General features: G+C 31.5%; 1 protein-coding gene across 1 annotated transcript in view; it reads left to right on the top strand.

Annotated features, from left to right (window-relative positions):
- COL11A1 (collagen type XI alpha 1 chain) overlaps nt 1-19,660 on the top strand; it is a 257,944-nt gene that overhangs the window by 227,481 nt on the left and 10,803 nt on the right. Inside the window, exons 55-63 of the mRNA XM_074262824.1 lie at nt 2,770-2,823; nt 2,960-3,067; nt 3,152-3,205; nt 14,454-14,507; nt 15,875-15,982; nt 17,174-17,227; nt 17,347-17,382; nt 17,484-17,537; nt 18,946-19,195. Of these exons, the coding sequence (XP_074118925.1) occupies nt 2,770-2,823; nt 2,960-3,067; nt 3,152-3,205; nt 14,454-14,507; nt 15,875-15,982; nt 17,174-17,227; nt 17,347-17,382; nt 17,484-17,537; nt 18,946-19,195 (772 nt within the window). The remainder of the gene's footprint in view (nt 1-2,769; nt 2,824-2,959; nt 3,068-3,151; nt 3,206-14,453; nt 14,508-15,874; nt 15,983-17,173; nt 17,228-17,346; nt 17,383-17,483; nt 17,538-18,945; nt 19,196-19,660) is intronic.

Here is a 19,660-nt window from a genome sequence, read left to right as displayed (position 1 = left end):
AATCCCTTGGTTACCCTACCAGACATGAAGCTGATGATTCACAATCTATCTTGTTAGATTATTGTCTAGTGAATCTTTTCTATAGGAAAGACATTTGAGACTTTGTCAGAGTCTGTCACTAACAACTTCTATGATCCTGAGTAAATGGCTTTGTCTCTCCTTGCCTCAATTTCTTCACTTTTAAAATAAGAGATGATTAGATCAACACTAATGATAATTATAGTTATATAATACATTGAAGTCTGGAAAGCATTGTACATTCTCTTCATACATGATTGATACTCATAATAATTTGTGAATTTCTTAGTACAGATATAATTATTCACATTTTCAAATTTAGAAAATTATATTTAGATATGTTTAAATAACTTGAACCCATTCATTGCTAACTCTAAGTGCAGGATATTATCTACTATGCCCTGCTGCATCTGAAGTTTCTTTCCCCATGTAAAGGCAACTAAAATATAGACTTCTCAAATCATTTCTTTAAAACAAGAATACCAATAGCCAGAAAAAATTATTCTTAAATATGTTCTATTTGACATTTGAAAAATAACAACTTACATTCTTAAATATGTTCCATTTTTTATAAATGAATTGTAATTATATTTTATATTAAGTGAATAATTATATTTTTCTAATAAAATGTTGACTGTCATGATGTAATTACAGTGACATAAACAATAAGGTCATGTGATTTTTGAATAAAACTGACAATGAAATTGTCATTGGCAGCATATATACATCCTTACATGGCTTTGCAATACTTGAAAAAAGTATATACTTCCTGAAGGCACTAAAAATTGTATAACGTGTCAATAAGTCATGGAATTTGAATATTTGAATTATTATCATAGCTGCCTGAAGCCTAGAGTCAGTTTCATGTTGTCTTATTAAGAGGAGGAAAAAACCCTCAGATGCTGAATAAAATATTTTTACGCATTTTATGTTTCAAGTTACTCATAATTTGAAAAATGCAAATATTAAAAGTTTTAAATTAAGCAAGACATATTGCTAAAGGAAAGACATGATAAGTAGTTGAAGCAGTGGCTAAGGTTATTAATTGATTCCAGAGATGGATGCATCTTTAACTTCTTGTGAATACGATGTTGGATTTTAAAATATCAAGGTGTGAGTCATTTGTTTTACTTAGTAGTAAGAGGTAATTTCATCTATAAAGTGAGACATTAAGAAAATTATCACTCCAATTGCTATGAAATCAGTTTAATTGAAAATATACCAAAATATTATTTTTACATTTCTAAGAATTGGTTGGCCAAAATAAATTTTTATTATTTCTACTGGTACCACAATCATCAACAATAATAATCAACTGTTACTGCCACTAATAGGCATACAGAACTTTTAATACATATTTGTACATTTATATTGTGGAAAGAGCCTTGCATGTGTAATCAGAGACTTAAGTTTGAGTCCTGTTTCTGCTTCTTACTGCTTATGTGAAATCACTTTGTTCAAATTCATTAAGCCTCTATGTCCCCAGGATTCTATCAGTGTTTTAAGAGGATCCCTTCCATATAAAAAGTATCTCCTTATTCTCATATGTAACTCATAAAACCATGTAAGGCAGATACTGTAACTAATATTATATTATATTAAATGAATAATTATATTTTTCTAATAGAATGCTGATTGTCATGATGTAATTTCAATGGTCATATGATTTTTTGAATAAAGGTGACAATGAATTTTACAATTTTACAATTACAAAAACAAAACAAATGTTTTACATTTTACTAAAGAGGAACAAACTCAGAAGAAAAAAACAACTTACCTTTTTTCAAGCTATCACCATGGCTTGATTTCTAATTTTAGAAAATACATAATGTTTTTGTGCAAAAAACAAAAGTTTGTAATGACTCACCTAAGAATATAACTATATTTAATAAGCTTTTTGAAGCATAGCTAATAATTATTAAGTATATATGTATTAACATGTATGTTAGTGTATGTATAGATATTAAAGCATATTTAATATGTATAAATATATATATACTAACATGTATATATTGCTTATATATATATATATATATATATATATATATATATATATATACACACACACACGTGTACCTACATACAAATATATGGTTTTTTGTTTGTTTTCTTTTTCTTTGATAATTTCTTGGTAGATTTTCTGGGACTTTAGAATGTTTAGGGACTTATTTTGCAACAAAATCATTTTCAAATGTGGCAAACTTAGTAATGTAATGAAGGAAAGAGGGATAAGATGTTGAATTTGTATATAGTAAAATAATCTAATCTATAATAATATAATAAGACAATATAATCTAATCTATAATTTAGGATTTATAGAATTTACTGTCATAAGGTAAATGGCAGAAATAATCTGATCAAGCATGTGAGTTATTTCAAGAAATATTCATTGTCCTTTGAAATATACCTGAATGACCTTGATCATGAGTTTATAATTATATCTATATCAATTGTTTTCCTTCTTTAATTTCTGTGAACATTTCATTCCCAATGAAGTTCTACTTTGTTCTTATTTATATTCAATTTAGTTTATATTTAATTTACTTTAATACCCTGACAGCCAATTTATCAATACTGTAAAATGCTTTTTCCCCCTCCTGGGTTTAAAAATGAAATATTACTCATGGTTATACTACATTAGAGTCTATTTAAAGCTATTTAAATGGCTAAGATTGTGATTGCATTTTGTATGGATACAGAACCCATATCAAATGCAAATGCTAACATACCTTTTATAATGTGTTCTTTTAGGGCCCTCCTGGAGCTGCTGGGTCAGAAGGAAGACAAGGAGAAAAAGGTGCAAAGGTAAAAAAAAAAAAAAAAAAAAAAAAAAAAAGTATATTTGAGTAGTCTATGAACCACCTGAAGCTTACTTAAATTAAAGAAATTCTTTCTTTTTGATTCAATGCAAAATATACTTATAGGTTGTCTTTTCTTTCAGGGAGAAGCAGGATCAGAAGGTGCCCCTGGCAAAACTGGCCCTGTTGGCCCTCAAGGACCAGCAGGAAAACCTGGCCCAGAAGGTCTTCGTGGCATCCCTGGTCCTGTTGTAAGTACTCTGAAAAACAGATGACACTTTAACCACACCTTTCACAACATTTTTCCTATTTAAAGTTTTATCTCTTTCTTATAGGGAGAACAAGGGTTGCCTGGAGCTGCAGGTCAAGATGGTCCACCTGGTCCTTTAGTGAGTATCATCTTCTCTACTCATCTTTTAAAAACAGTAATTCTTCAAAGGATGCCTATAATTTAATTTAATTGCAAATTAATTCTAGACATTATGTTCTGAGATGTCCATATCAATTCTCATATATGACTTCTCTGATCAAAAAACAAGAGTCCTTTCCATCATCCATCTAAATGTATGAGTAAGCAAAACATTGTTTCAGCCATACTTTCCCCACAAAAAATATGTTTCATTCTGTACTCTGAGTTAATCACCTCTCATCTAAAGGTCTTTTTTTTTAAAGTTGTATATCCCTTTTTAGCACCATAATTGATATATAATAAGCATTAAATAATTGCTTTTAGATTCATTCATTTAATCAATGCAGGCACCAACTATTCTTTGCCATAGTGAACAGTCTTTATGAGTTGCTTCATGATAATAAAAGCTTTTCTTGATTGGTGATCAACTTTCTGGTGGATGCTCTCTTAAATTATCTGTGTTGTTCCTCATATAAGAGATGCATGGTTTGCCACTGGTCTTTACTAAAAGTTAATGCTCTGTGATCTCCATGTAATGATGTGGCAGCAATGATATTTCAGTGGCAATGCAGTCCTGATAAAAGGGGAAATTATGCTAAATAATGGAATAAAGCCTTTGGAAAATAGAACACTTAATTAGAAAAACATTTGGTTCTTACATTCCTTGGAAGAAAAGAGTATCTTTCTGGAGTAGTAACACAATTGGACTGGCTAGAGGCCACAATTCCTCTGAAATTCAATGAGTATGCCAAGTTTCCTGGCACTTCTTTTTAAAAAAATCATACTGGCCCATGTTTATGGTCATTCTATACTCAAATAGTTCTCCCCATTAGTCATGCAGATCAATAGAATGATAAAACATTAAACTCCATTATTGAATAAAGGAAATATTTTCATAACAATGAATATTACTATTATTTGGTTATTTTGACTACACTCCGACTTCTTTCTATATTCCCCAAATCCCCATTAAATACTTAGGGCATCTTCTTTGATCAGTCATGCTGTTTGTAAATTGATAGTTATTTTATGATGGGGAGCAAGGCTATAGTTTGTGTCAAATTAGGGAAAAAGGAAGAAACTATTCTCTGAATAGATCCCTGAGTTTCAGAAATGCAGTTGGTGATCATGTAATTATATTATGATATAGGGATCAGAGACTATATATTCCTCATTTTATAGATTAGGAAGATACCTCAGAAAAATAAAATACCCAGTGTAACACAAGTAATAAAATAATAAAATTTGTGATTTCATCCAAGTATTTCTGGATCCAAATTCAGCACTCTTCTCACCTTTGCACCTTACTACACTCGTACATGTTGAATTTAATCTCCTTTTCATGGGGTTTTCTCTCTTCATATTTGTAAATTTGAGTTTTAGAACAAAAGAATTAATAGCCATCTGTGGGATGACTAAGATTACACCAATTTAACTAAATAACAGGTTCTTATTCCTTAAAAAACATCATGGAGAAATAGTTCAGTCTTAGAGAATGATGTGATCAGGGTTAAAGAGAAAGAAAAGTATAAAGCATATTGATTAAATAGTGAGGAGTATAGATAGGGACTTTGAAGGAGAGCAGTATGAGATAAGACCAGAAAAACAGAGTTAAAAAAGATTGGAGAAGACTTAGAGCAGTTAATTTGGCAGTATTACAAAGGAGTAGCATGGACTGAGACACTCATTAGGTACTTTTTTATGTACCAGGCATAATAAAATGACAGTCTGTATGTACTAAGTTTCTTTCAGTCTGAATGGAGAGTATTTGAAGCAAATGATAAATGTATATAGCTATTAAGAATTCACTTCCATAGGTCTTGAAATCACAAGGATTAATCAAGTTGTCAGAAAAGAGTATATAGAAACAAAGAGGATCAAGGATATTCACTTCAGGAATACATTAACATTTCTAAAGAGATAGGGGGAAAAAAGGACTCAGTGAATGAACAAATGAAGGGGAAAAAAAAAGAGGAAATGGGAAAATCCATAGAAGAAATCCATACTAGTCAAGTGAAAAGACTGAGGAAAGACAGCTAGATTCATGAATGATTGTTTGTTACTTTTAAAAATTTACTATAATTTTATTGAATAAATCCATGTTACAAAAATAAGAAAGAGAAAGCAATGATTATAAAACAAATTTTCCTAAGCAAATTTTTCTAAGAAATTTTGGAATAAAAACTAATATAGCAGCAAAGAACAAATGAAGAAATTGTGTTCCTTTTTTATGACAGAAGAACTTGATTCTGTTTATTGGTAGAAAGAAAAAAAAAAAAAAAAGTTAAAGAGACCTAGACAGAAACAAGGGGAGAAATATAGACATAAAAAAGAGAATAATTGGTGGTTCAAATTCCCAGAAAAGTAATAAAGATTTAAGTATTCATTATTGTGTATGTGGAAGGGGGCCTTCTCTTCCTGTGAGATAAAAGAGAATGTTGAAAAGATAAGTAAATATCTAAAGAATTTTTAAGGTAATTTTTAAGGCCTTGAAGAGGGATGTTGAAAGACTACATGTATGATTATACTAAGTCTAGTTGCATGAGTTCATCTTCTGAATGTGAGACAAGATTGGGTTGGGATTAAGATTTTCAAAAGAATAGAGCTGTTTTGGAATAATCACTAGAAAATCTGATAGCAATTGACAAAGAAATAGATAAAAGAAACAGTAACTGTCCAAACAAGATTCAAGAGCATAAATTAGAAGTGAACCCATGATTTACTTTCTTCAGAAATATTCAGCAATTTTGGAGTGGAACAATGAAAATCAGATTGTCAGAGTTAATTAAATATGAAAACAGGCAGAATTTCAAGAAGGTGAAGAATTGATACAGTGTTAATTAAAGCATGTTTTGAAATAGTTCATAGTATGGTCCAGATTGAATGGAAAGAGAAACAAAAGTAGTAAAGGACTGATGGACTGAATGAATAAGTGGATAGGAGATTGATATATCAGAAGTCACAATGAAATTATTAAATAGGTTTACTAGAAGTAAGGTGGGTGAGGGAGAGGAGTTTATAGTCTGGAAGAAGTTCAGAATATTGAAGATAGAATAGATCTCAGTGAGAGTCAGTCCAGACTGTAATTTTAATGTTGGCTGACTGAAATTGAATGAGAATGAAAATCATTAAGACTTGACCAGGTTGAAGGACTATTATTATTAGTAGTAGTATTAAGCTCACTTCATCAAAAATTAATTTGGCTTATATTTTGTCCAAGGTATACTACAATTGAATAGATTTTTCAATATGGATGTTCAAGTCTAAATTGGTAATCATTTGTTGTCCATGCATTAATCATCATATATGTTGTCTCTATATTCAGATTCACCAGAATGTGAGAATCATGATTCTTGTTATTTTAAAAAGAATGTTAGAATGGAAGCTACTTATTGAAATTATATGAACATAGAAGGTTAATTTCTGAATTTAGTTTTGAAGGAGTGGTGACAAGTGCTAATTTTTCATGGATCAATTAAAAATATTTTTAAACACTCATGCAGTGAATTAATGACCATATTTTTATCATTGTAAAACTAAAAGATCACAAATTTTGAGTAGATTCGGTCAGTAAAATGGCTAATGTGCTAGAGTTGCCAGTCTGGCCCTCTGTATATTCCCTCATATTTTCAAAAGAAATCCTGTTAAGTTTTTGGTAATCTGTTGACTTCACTGAGATGGCTTTGGCAGAAAAAATAAATCTGCTTAATGTCTATTGAAGTTTGCCAGAGCTTTTTTCCTAATATACAGGATTTTCCAATAAATGTTCTGACCTTTTTCAAGCTGAAGTGAAGAAATCAGACTAGAGACTTCCTTCAGCAACTACTAAAAATAAAACCATCAGGCATATCCTCTAGACTTCTGACAGAATTACTTCTTGTTTCTGACTCCTGGCTAAATGTATGTAAATAGTGAAGTCAACAGCACAATTAAAAACTGGTGTGGGCCAAGTGAAATAAGGATAAGTTTAACTACATAGGCTAAATAAAGATTTCTATTGATGCAAAGTCATTTGGGTGACATTTATAAAGTGATTAAGTGTTAGACTTGCTATGGTTGCCATTAGTTTCAATCTAGTTGCTTTAACTGCTTTATGAATCTTACTGAAAGGCTTCTCAAAGAAATCAAGGGAGTATCCAGTAGAGCTATATGCAGAATGACTTTACTAATGCTACACATTTTTGCGTGTGACCAAAATAGCGTTCTATTCTAATAGTCAAATTTTACCACATTGAAGGAAAATGTTTTTCCACATGGTATAACTTTTGACTATAAAGTAGCAAATTAGAGTCAACTTTGATTCTTTCTTCCAATCCCTCCAGATTCAATAAATTGCAAATGTTGTTGATTTTGTTTACCACAAATTTTGCATCCATCTCTATCTGTTCCTAGCTTATGCCACCATTACCCAAGTTCAGTCCCTTATTATTTTTCACATAGACTTGTGAAGGAAAATGTTTTTCCACATGGTATAACTTTTGACTATAAAGTAGCAAATTAGAGTCAATTTTGATTCTTTCTTCCAATCCCTCCAGATTCAATAAGTTTCAAGTATTGCTGAGTCTGTTTACCACAAATTTTGCATCCATCTCTATCTATTCCCTAACTTATGCTGACATTAACCAAGTTCAGTCCCTTATTATTTTTTCACACAGACTTGCAATATCCTCATCATAGGACTCTCAGCTTTTGACTCTTCTCTCAATAATCCATTGTCTATAAAGATACCTTCTTAAAGTGAAGGTACCATATCTTGAACTTGCTCAAGAAGTTTCAGTAGTGCCCTATTGTCTCTGAAAGCAAATACAAATAGTTTAATTTCACCTTATCTTTTCAGATCTCTTATACATAATTCCTTTCCATATTCTACATATTCCAACCAATTGTTCTACTGCTTATCCCTCAAATTGCATTCCATCAATTCCCTCCATTGAATCTTTGACAATGAATCATTGCAAACTTAATATTCTAATTTTGGAAACACATCTATTTTTAAAATTATGCTACTTTGAAACTTAGGTGGAAAATATTGTTTTATTTTTCCTCATTAAATGTTAATTGGAATAGTTGCCACAATCAATTCAATTTTAAGTAAAAGTAAATAGGTGAAACAATTCTTTGGTGTCCCTTACCCTTCATGTGATTAGCCTAGCTGCTCATAATTAAAGAATTATAAAAAATTCATTTTTTATAAAAAAGAATTGTATTCTTTAACTTAATAGTTTGCAATATTCATTTCCAGGCAAATTCATTTTCACCTCTTTCTCTATCTCTGTCTCTCTCTCTTTCTTTCTCCTCCTTCCTCCTTCCTTCATTCCTGCCTTTCCTCTCTTCCTAACTTCCCCCTCCCTCCCCTCTTTATTTCCTTTTCTCCTTCCTTCCCTCCTTTTTTCTCTTCTCTCCTTCCTTCCTTCCTACATTTCTTTCCTCCCTCCCTTCCTCCTTCACTCCCTCTAAACTCCTCATCCTTCTTTTTTTCTCTAACCCCTTTATCTCTGTCTCTCTGTGTCTCTGTCTCTGTTTCTCTGTCATTGTATCTGTCTGTATGTCTATCTGTCTTTATTTGAAAACATTAATCAGATACCTAAAGCCATTTTTAAAATGGGAAAGTCATGTTCAGATAGACATGATGTTTCAATCTGGATTTTTTTGCTGGGTTGTACCAATCTATAAATGGTAATAACACAATAGTAAGCACATTGCTTACTAATTGGCCAAATGGATATATCAGTGCATTTGCTTTACATTAAGTTAAAATTCATTCTAATCTTTAGATAAGGTTCAGAGGCCATTGCTGTTTTGGGCTTCAATGAAAATAATACCAAAGCAAATATTCTGTAACACAAAGTACTGCAGGTGAAAATGTTGGACTTTGTAATGCTGAAGCTTAAGCATATACCATCCCTGTTTTCCTTTTCATTTATATTCATGAATTATGTATTGCCAGAGGTTTTGCATCTTATTGCATTTTGAAGTGGAAATAGAAAACATATCCCCTTTAGATAACATTTTCAAAATAGAGATTTGAAGTTTTTGAGTTTGTATCAGCTTTATAGGGTCACCCATTAGTAGTATCTTAATTTCAGACCTGGTCATTCTCGAGAGGAGATTGGCAATAATGAGATGCAGGGTCAGCTCAAGAGTCCATCTGAAATCGTGAATCTTATATGAGATGACTCTTTTAAAAGTGGATACTTGAAGAGGGAGTTAGTGAAGGATACAAACACCTGGGTAGAATCAAATAACTTTCTCAAATTATTTCCAAGATCAAATTTGTTAGACCAAATGTGGACAACAATTCTCTATATGTCCTATACAATTTTAATGGTAAAAACAGAAAGCATTTAGAATCTGTGTACTTATTAATAAGCAAATTAATACAAAAGTGTCTATATCTTGTAAGGTCAGTATTTCCTCTCACAAGACCAGAATAAAAAATAAAATTACTTCAATCTGTTTCCCAAGAACTGTTATATTTCCATAAAACTGTGTATCGCTTGTATTTGAGGCATTGAAGTATAATGAAAGAAAGCTTATTCTAGAGATAGGAATATCTTTATTCTAGTCACTCCTGTAACTTTTTTCACTTTGGGCAGACTCCTTAACTTCTCACTGTTCTCAGAAATTCTGTAAGATTATAAACTACAAAGAAGATGGCAATCTTTATTGGTAAAAAGTTTTCCCATGTGGGAGTTACTATATTAATGAAATCATAAGTCCAAAAATTATCTCCATCTCTAGAGTCAATTCTAGGAATGGAGAGCATAAAATGCAAAAGGGAAAAGAACTAATTTGCTTGAACCAACTTCATATGTTTTATTCTGTGTGAGGGGAATATATTTTAAGTGGCAAAAGTTAATGACCCAAATATACATATCTGTACAGAAACTCTGTGTAGTTTATTTCAAGCAATGATTTTATAATTAGTTTGACTTTAACATTAATAGGAGTAAAGAATTACTTTTATGTGAATGGACCACATCTGAAGTATTCCTTCCTCCTGTAGAAGATCTAACTATATGTCCCTTAAGTAATTATGCCTTAAAAAAAATCATATGTGATTATGCTCTGAAAAAGACTTGGTTTGGAGGACTTATTTCTTTCTTAAATTTCATATAACTCATTACATTCTATCTGATTAAGTTATTCAATACAAGACATTGGTTATTATTTTTTCTTAATTGATAGAGCTTCACCAGACATCTGGATTCACAGAAAGGTGGTAAGGATTAGAATCCTGATCTATATAATATTATACTTAGCAGGAATCAGATATATTATTTTTTATATTTTAACACAAATGACATTCATTTTTTCTGATATGTATATTAGTATAGCTAGAATTAGTGAGCAGGGATCATGGTGCTCTAGCAAATTAGATACTGTTTCATCTTTACAGTCCAGTGTTAAAATAAAATCCTACCTCAGAATGTATTTAAAAATGAATTGTGACAGTTTTCTTCTATTCTCATTTGTACCTATCTCAGGTACAAGAATATTATGGCATGATTCCTGATCTTTACATTTGAAACTCTAAGCTAGAATAAGAAAAACGGGGGACTAGAGATTAATCAAACATCTCTACCCCTATTCAGGAACTATTGTCAGGCTTAATTCATTTCTTGGATGAAAAAGGCTTTACGTGTAAATTAATATCTTATGTCCATTATTATTATTAGAATGTTAAAAGCCTTCTGGAAAATAAGTTTCCTTGATCAATTGATATTCAATCTGTTTCCCAAGAACTGTTATATTTCCATAAAACTGTTAAGATTAGAAAAAGACTTATTCAGGAATCAAAGTTCACCATGTAATTTGGTGGAGGCTATTGCCCCATAGTTTGTGAACTAAAATGTGTAGAAATTTATATAGGGTATTACAATTCAAAGAGTCATATATTTTATTTATAATCAAGAGCATTTGGTTATGGAAAGAAGATGTGCACAGTTATACAAATGTTTAAGCCTTATTACTTATTCCAATACTTATAAGGACCATGATTTCATTGGTTTGAATAATTCTTCCAGTTGAATTCTCGTTCTTAGTTGACAATCTTTATGAGCATGTAGTAGATGATATGAACTCTGGACTACTTCATTCTGTCCCCATTATTAGGAATAATAGAAGTGCTAAAACAAGCCCATCCTATTCTTATTATTAACCATAATCACACACAAAAGTCAATCTCTTCCAACTGTCCTGTTAGCATATTTAAGATAGTCTCAACCATTTCCTCATACATCACCATTCAACAACTCATGTAGATACAGAGAGCAAGCCAATTAGTCCTTGACTAGGGCCTTCTCTAGCTCCTCCCTAGCCTCTCCAAACTCCTCCCTTACTCTCCTCAGCCTTCAGCTTTTAAAAGATTTTCCTCCCATGTTGCAAAAATCATTTTCGAATTTTGTCTGCAATCTTTTCACATGAATAAAAGAAATCTTCTGGCTACAAAAATATCATTATGATTTCATCACATGCACAAAGTAAATAGCTTTTCCACTCTATATCAGTAGAGACAGTTCATCTTATTGTTCATATCATCCAGAGGCAAGCATTTTGTTCTCATACAATAGTCATATACTCTCCATCTTCAGATCTATATACAATTTTTTTCTAGTTCTTTAGGGCCAGTAATCTTCAAGATCTTGAGGTTATTCTTCAGTAAAGGATTAATAACTTGGGAATGATCAAAAATCTACTTATAATGATGTTGTAGTGTTAACATCATAAAAATAGGAATTATCCCTGGGGTTTCATTATAAAAGGAACTCATGGATGAGGAAACTCATTACCAATAGAACTATTATGCAGCATTTTATCCTAAAAAGTTGCCTACCATACTGAGAGGTTAACTGATTAGTATATACCAAACAGGATTGAACCCAGGACATCTTGATTGGAAACAATCTCTCTTATATCATAGTAGTTCTTTTTAAAGGATAAACTATCCAAGATCATTTGTTATTTAAGTCTTTAACTTCATTAAAGATAAGTTTTTTTATGAATACAAGGCAGCTATAAGTTACCATTTATATTATTTGTAAAATAAAAATTATTCTCATTAGGCTGGGTTTGCTCTACATGAATTAATCTTTTAGGCTGCAAATAAAAACAAGTGAGTTCCAAAAAGCTACCAGAGAGATTAAAATTGCAGATCTATTGTACCTTAAGAGTGTCTGAGAATATAAAATGTATTTGACTGACATCTAAATTGATTTTGCTCATTAAAATAAATTATTTGTATGGAATACAAGGTATTTGGATTTTCTCCACTAAAATTAACATGCATAATCTGATATTGTATAGAACTGATGCCAATATATTAAAATGTAGTTTTAAAAATCCATTTTTAATATTACATTGCAATGTGTTTTAGATGTTTTATAGAACATCTTTAAAGCACCATTTTTTAGAAAAAGAATAAAATAAAATTATGAACACATGAAGTATAAGAAAATGTCATGTGGTAAAATGATACTCAAACCATAAATATAGCTCATATCTTTACTTTTAAAAATACTTTCCTTATAATCCTTGAGAATTGGTTTCATTAGGTAAATATTCTAATCTTACACATGAGGAAACTGGGGATCAGATTGCTGAAATTGCTATGCACTATCATAGAAATACTAAATGGCAAAGCCAGAGTTCAAACCCAGTTCTTCATACCCTTAGCTCAAGTGATTCCTTCCCCCCCATTCACTACACTATGCAATCTTTCATATACTCATAAAATTAATAATGTTCGTACTCTACAGACATTGTTCTTTTTTAGCTTACTTAAAAAAAAAAAAAAAATTCTCTACTACTTTTGTTTTGGTTTTTAGTTGAGACAATTGGGGTTAAGTGACTTGCCCAGGGTCACATAGCTAGGAAGTGTTACGTGTCTGAGATTAGATTTGAACTCAGGTTCTCCTGACTTCAAGGCTGGTCCTCTCTCTATACACTGCACCACCTAGCTGCCCTTACCCTGTACTGCTTTTAAGATTGTGAAGAGGATCAAGTCTAGATGCTGAGACAGTCAAGAACATTAATCTAAAAATGCTCTAAAATTAATTCTAAGTGCTATAGGCTACCTATATTTGTATTATCTGGTTTCAAATGACTCCACTTTATAATAGCATGATATGGACTTTTTTTTTTCTTCACAATGGCTTTGTGTATGAAAAATATACAACATAGTTATTAAGATATTTAGATATTTCAAAATAAGAAATTGGTATATGAGAACAAAAGAATTTCACCAAGAGTCAGGGGACAAGAAGAAACATGAAAAAGAAAATATCATCATAAATCTAGAGATCTAAAAACAAGAAAATCATCCAATAAGAAGAGGAGGGATGAATCATACCAAAAATCAAGAATTATTAGGCCTTAATCCTATCACCAATAGTCTATTTGATTTTTTAAAACTGTAATTGTGATTTTTTTAATTTACATATATATGATGCGTCAAAGTTTTACCAAGTATTTTGCCCACGGCAATTCTGTAGTGAAGGTGGTACAAGTCAGTTTAATATTAACATCATTGTACATCAATTTCCTCATGTGTATAAGGAAGAAATGGGAATTGATGATTTTTAAGTATTTCTTCTAGCTTTTAAAATTCTGCCTGTCTCTAGTTGCTTCATAATTGTGCTGAATTAGCTAAATGGAGAACCATCTTGGAAAGAAAAGAGTTGAAGCAATAATCAGGAGAAAACATTTTATCTTAACTTTTGTTTCCAAAATATGGAGGAAATTTTCAATCCAAATGTTCTCATTTCTTGTCAATAAATCATACAGAGCCAGTTCAGCATCAAAAGCACTTTGAAGATTATTTTTTGAGGCATCCTCTTAACCTTTTGAAAGATAAGTAATTGGAAAGGAGGAAAATAGCAAGAAAGAATCTATTGGCTAAAATACTATGATAGATTTTGGAAATCTTTATGTCTGAAAAGCTCCTTATAACCATCTTGATATTTTTTTTCTCTTAATTGTCCATTCATCTAAACAACTTTCTATTCCTTTTATAGAATCAGAAATTATTGTTATTAAGGAGTAAGGCATACTGATTTTACAATACACACAGATATTTAGGTTTGAAAGATTCATATTGGTTTCTAACATACTTATATTGAACTATTCTTTTTTTAAGATCTGACAAACTCTATAGCAATTCACTAACATTGTATATCAAACTTACTAATGGTATTTTTTTTATATTTTTGTCTCACTGTTTGACCTAGGGTCCCCCTGGCTTACCAGGACTGAAAGGTGACCCTGGTTCTAAAGGGGAGAAGGTAAGCTAAGCATTTTTCCCAAAAAAATACACGTATGTGTACATGCATGTATATGTAGTGCATATGCATTTGCATATTCATTAATGCACATATGTTCACACAAATATATGTATCTGCCTATCTACCTACCTATCTATTATATATTCCTCATAATAGATGTAGCTGATAGGTATAGAAAAAACTAAAAGACTATAAATGTGGCCTTTATGAAAAATGAGTTCCCTATTTTAATGAAAAATTATATGTTGAAATTCCATCACTTTGTAAAGATCTTTCCATTTTTTTCCTACCACCCTAACTAATCTGATTGCCATGAAAGTTCACCCTTCCAGCGATATTCAGGAAAAATATTTTCTGTCAAGTGTAGAACAATGAGAGAATTACAGAATGCTCCATTTATTCTCCACCATCTCCATCACTATCCCCTTTCAGGTCCCCATCAAAGAACCATATGGAGAAGGCATATGGGCATACTAAAATAACTGCCCATAAAATAAACAGGTAGAATAATGAGATGATAATGTTGACAATTTTAAACACAAAAAGACAAAAGTTGAAAGGATAAATATTAAGAGATTTGACAGGATCTTGTACAATATGCAAAATAATTATGAAGAATGAAAAATCAGATAAGGTTTAAGATTTCGAAATTTTATTGAAAAAGAATATGAATTCTGAAGGAATGTAGTACTTTAATGAGAAGTGTTTTAATTTAAACATTTTCCCCAGTTTGTGTCTAATGTAACATAATATAGTTATAATTGTTTAGTTAGTGATAGAAACTCCTTGCTGAAACTGATCTCTTATGGTAGACTTCTTTGGAAAAGCTTATCTCAGTTTTCTTTTTTCTGTTAGGGCCTAAATAGGGCCTAAAAATAGAAGAGTTGTTGCAGATAGGGCATCCTTGGAAATATTTAATGACTAGTTTTCCTGAAAAAAAAATTACAGGCACAATGCACTTTCAAATTTAATCTGCATATTAATATTTTCTCCATTACTTTCTTGTACAATTAAAAACAACAACAACAACAACAATTCAAGCTCTGATTTGTAGTTTGTTGATTTTCAAGTTGTAAATACTCACATTGAAAATTTAATAATCAACTCCCTGGAGTTGATAAAAGCTGTCTCCAAAACACCTCTGGTTGTATTCCAATCTAACCCTTGTCCTCTTATGCAGCTATGATATCCAAAACTCTTTTGTTAATTATTTCAAGGATTCACTTAGGGTCATTTAAAAGGACAGTGGAAGATTAAATTTTTGGAGTATGGGAATTAACCCACAAAAGTATCAAGTTGAATTTGATAGTACAAAAATAGTTTAATTAGAGTTAAATTTGTTTTTTCTCTGTGTGTCTTTTTCAAAGGGACATCCTGGTTTGATTGGTCTGATTGGTCCTCCTGGAGAACAAGGTGAAAAAGGTGACAGGGGACTTCCAGGAACACAAGGAACTCCAGGAGCCAAGGGTGATGGTGTTAGTAAAAATAATAATACATATATATATATATATATATATATATATATATATATATATATATATATATATATATATATATACCTTTCTTTTTCTACTCAGAAGTTTTCCTTATAAGAAAATGTTCCTCTATATATGAAAAGAAATAAAATTCAAAAGTTATACATTTCAAGAATTATATCAGGATTTTATCTTTATGCAATGATTTTTATTTCATGTTGTAGAAGTTATGGATTAGAGTTTTCAAGTAGAAAATATAAATAAGTGGAGGTAGCTAGATGGTACAATGGATAGATTACTGAGCCTAGAATCAGGAAGATCTGAATTCAAATTCAGCCTCAGAGACTTAACACTTCCTAGTTGTGTGACTCTGGGCAAGTCAATTAACCTTAATTACCTCATTACAAGTTATTAATTAACTTGATCAATTGGAATCATTGAAAAATAAGAAAAAAATCATTGAAAATATAAATAAATGCACTGGAGTAAAGGGGGACAAAAATATATACAGTTATCCCTTTCACATCACAACTTTCCCCATCAAGTATTTGTTATATCTTGGGTCAGCATAAGACATATATGGGAATTTTGGAAGAATTTTGTGGAGCCAAAGAAATTTAGAAACTCAGAAATGCATAAATATGCAGTAATGTATATTATCAACATATTTTAATCTTTTAATACCATAATAATTCAGACTTCAAAGGAAGAACCCAAAATTTTTACTTGCATTTTTCAGATAGAAGGGTTGCTGTATTGTAATTCTAATACCCCGTTCTAAAAGTGGAAGGGATAACTGTGATTCTCATCCATACCTTATTATGACAATAAGAGTAGTAGCCTTTAATAGGCATATAAAAGAGTTGGCCTTGGAAAGAGTGGCTTTCTAGTCCTACTTTTGATTGACTACTTTTGTGACTCTGGCCAAATCATTAAACTATTCAGTGGTCCTGGGCATTGGTGGAGAATGTTTCTTCATAGAGGGAATTCCTGTACCAGTAAAATCTCAAGGTTAGATATTTATTTAATTTTATTTTTAAACAAGAACACAATACATTTTTTGCATCTAAAGAGACCATATAACATTATTCTAATTGAGTCACATGTCTTGGGGAGCTCTATAGCATACATCACTATTCAGGGAAACTAAAAATGTCTGGCAAGCTCTAATTCTGTGGTTCTTTTTTTCAGGGGATCCCTGGTCCAGCTGGTCCTATTGGCCCCCCTGGTCCTCCAGGCTTGCCAGTAAGTTCATACTCTAGATGCTTTGGCAGTTTGACAATATCTTACTCCTCTCAAATGGGTTAATAAAATGCTTTAATACTATAAATCCTCATGCTGGTATGTCATTTTCCTTTTTCTAGGGTCCTCAAGGTCCAAAAGGCAACAAAGGTTCTTCTGTAAGTATACTTACCCTTTTTTTTTTAAATTTTACATTTTTCATTTGAGAACTTTTTTTCCCTCATGACTGATAACATTAATTCTTTTCTCTGTTCAACAGGGTCCTACTGGTCAAAAGGGTGACAGTGGTCTTCCTGGGCCTCCTGGGCCTCCAGTGAGTACAATTTTGTGCTGATATTACATAAACACTTTGTATCATGAGACTTTAGATAATATGAGTGCAAAAGACTTTAAAAACTTAAAAGTCAAATGCTGACATCATTTATGTTGATTCCCTTGCTTTTGTAGTTGTTTGTCCTTAATTCTGGAAGAGAACCATGACATCAGAGGGGTCCTGATTTACTTAGAGCAAATGTAAACAGGAATTGTTTCTGTTTTGACCAGAAACACTGAGAGTCTTCTCCACTTCATTTGGATTTTTTCTTTGTTTTTTGACTTGGTAAAAGAGACATTGATTATGTAGAAAACAACAAAAGCATCCCTTACAATCAAGTAGGTCTTCATGTCCTAAGCTAAACTACCTTTGGCTATACTTTACATTCTGGGAATAAAGATATATCCCTGCTATACCTTATAATGAAAGATTCATGCTGTAATTATCAGAATTATGGTAGAATTGTGGCATATATGTACTCCCCTCGTGTATATATTATTAGTCAATGAAAGCAAATGTGTACATACCTCATGGACCCACCTATAGGTCCCCTGGGTCTGAAGACAAAAGTGCAGACATTTCACATTTATTCCATTTGTACATATAGCTTTCAAAAGTGTGCCTTAATTCTTGCACTGACAATACATTTGTATAGAGGAACCAGACATAAAAATGAAATTCAAAGTTGTCCTTTGAGTCCATTTTTATGTCCAGACTATGAGCTTGAAGTATTGGGATATTTTCCCCTTAACACATTTGATGATGGAGACTGTTGTTATTGTTGTTTTTCTTGGTGGGAGTAAAATTTGATAACATGAAAATTAAACAAACCAAAACCTCGGTAGTAAAGCACAAATTCTAAGGATTGCAGAATTTATGAATGTGGCATCAAAAATCCAAAGGCAAACAATTACTTACATATTCAAGAAAATAGGAAAACTCCATTCAAACTCAATTACTTTAAATTACAATTGCATTTACTCAATTATTTTGCCAAGGGCTGGAGGAGAGAGAGTGTTGATGGGTACCCATATTCTGAGCTTTACCTTGTATTAAAAAAAAAAAAAAAAAAGGCAAATAGATGCATACACACACACACACACACACACACACACACACATTCACACACAGAAAATCTTTGCCCTTAGTAGCTGATTTATTGTTATTGGGGAATATGAAACTAAACTAAAGGAAAAAATAAAATAGATGCCAAAATTAGCAAGTAAGCCAATTCTATAGATATTGTACAGTGAAACACATCATAAGCTAAAAATCAGATCATTATGGATCCACTTCAGGAAAGCAGTGGATTTATAATTACAAAATAATTATGCAATTATGGATACATCTGAACATCGTGAATTTTACAGATAATGCATTGGAATAACTTCTGATTCTAAATTTATAGGGCCCTCCTGGTGAAGTCATCCAGCCTTTACCAATTTTGTCACCCAAAAAGACCAGACGGCATGCTGAAGGTATGCAAGCTGATGCAGGAGATAATATCCTTGATTACTCTGATGGCATGGAAGAAATCTTTGGTTCTCTCAACTCTCTGAAACAAGATATCGAGCGGATGAAATATCCCATGGGCACACAGAACAATCCATCCCGAACTTGCAAAGATCTGCAGCTCTCCCATCCAGACTTCCCAGATGGTATGTTAATAATACATGACAAAGCAAATGCACTGAACCTCTGATTTACTAAGGAATATTGTCAGTTCATTAATCCTTGTTATATGGTTAATATAGTCTCTAAACAAAACTAAAGAAAATGATAATTAAGTCCAGACTTTTAGACAGAAAAAATTAAAATAAAAAGCCTTACAGTAAGAGTAATTCAAGTTTAGTAAAAACCTTTGTCTATAAAACAAGATTTTATTAAGTTACAAGATTTACTTTAGATGATTAAAGATAGCATGATGTTTTATTTTATTCTGCAAATAAAGAATTAAGGTAGAGAAAATGTAATTCCACTGATTAAACAGGCTTATTGAGTATATGTGGATTTCAAAGTTCAGAACTAGCTCTCCTAATGGGACATTTTTGTCCAAATGAGAAATTACATTGTTCCTCAAATGGAAGTAGCCACTGTTTCTGGGTTACTTCTGAGTAAGAATC

Source organism: Sminthopsis crassicaudata, chromosome 4 (genome assembly GCF_048593235.1).
Source record: "Sminthopsis crassicaudata isolate SCR6 chromosome 4, ASM4859323v1, whole genome shotgun sequence".
Taxonomy (NCBI): Eukaryota; Metazoa; Chordata; class Mammalia; order Dasyuromorphia; family Dasyuridae; genus Sminthopsis; species Sminthopsis crassicaudata.
Note: the sequence above shows the minus strand (reverse complement) of the source record. Positions and strands in the feature narration are given on the sequence as shown.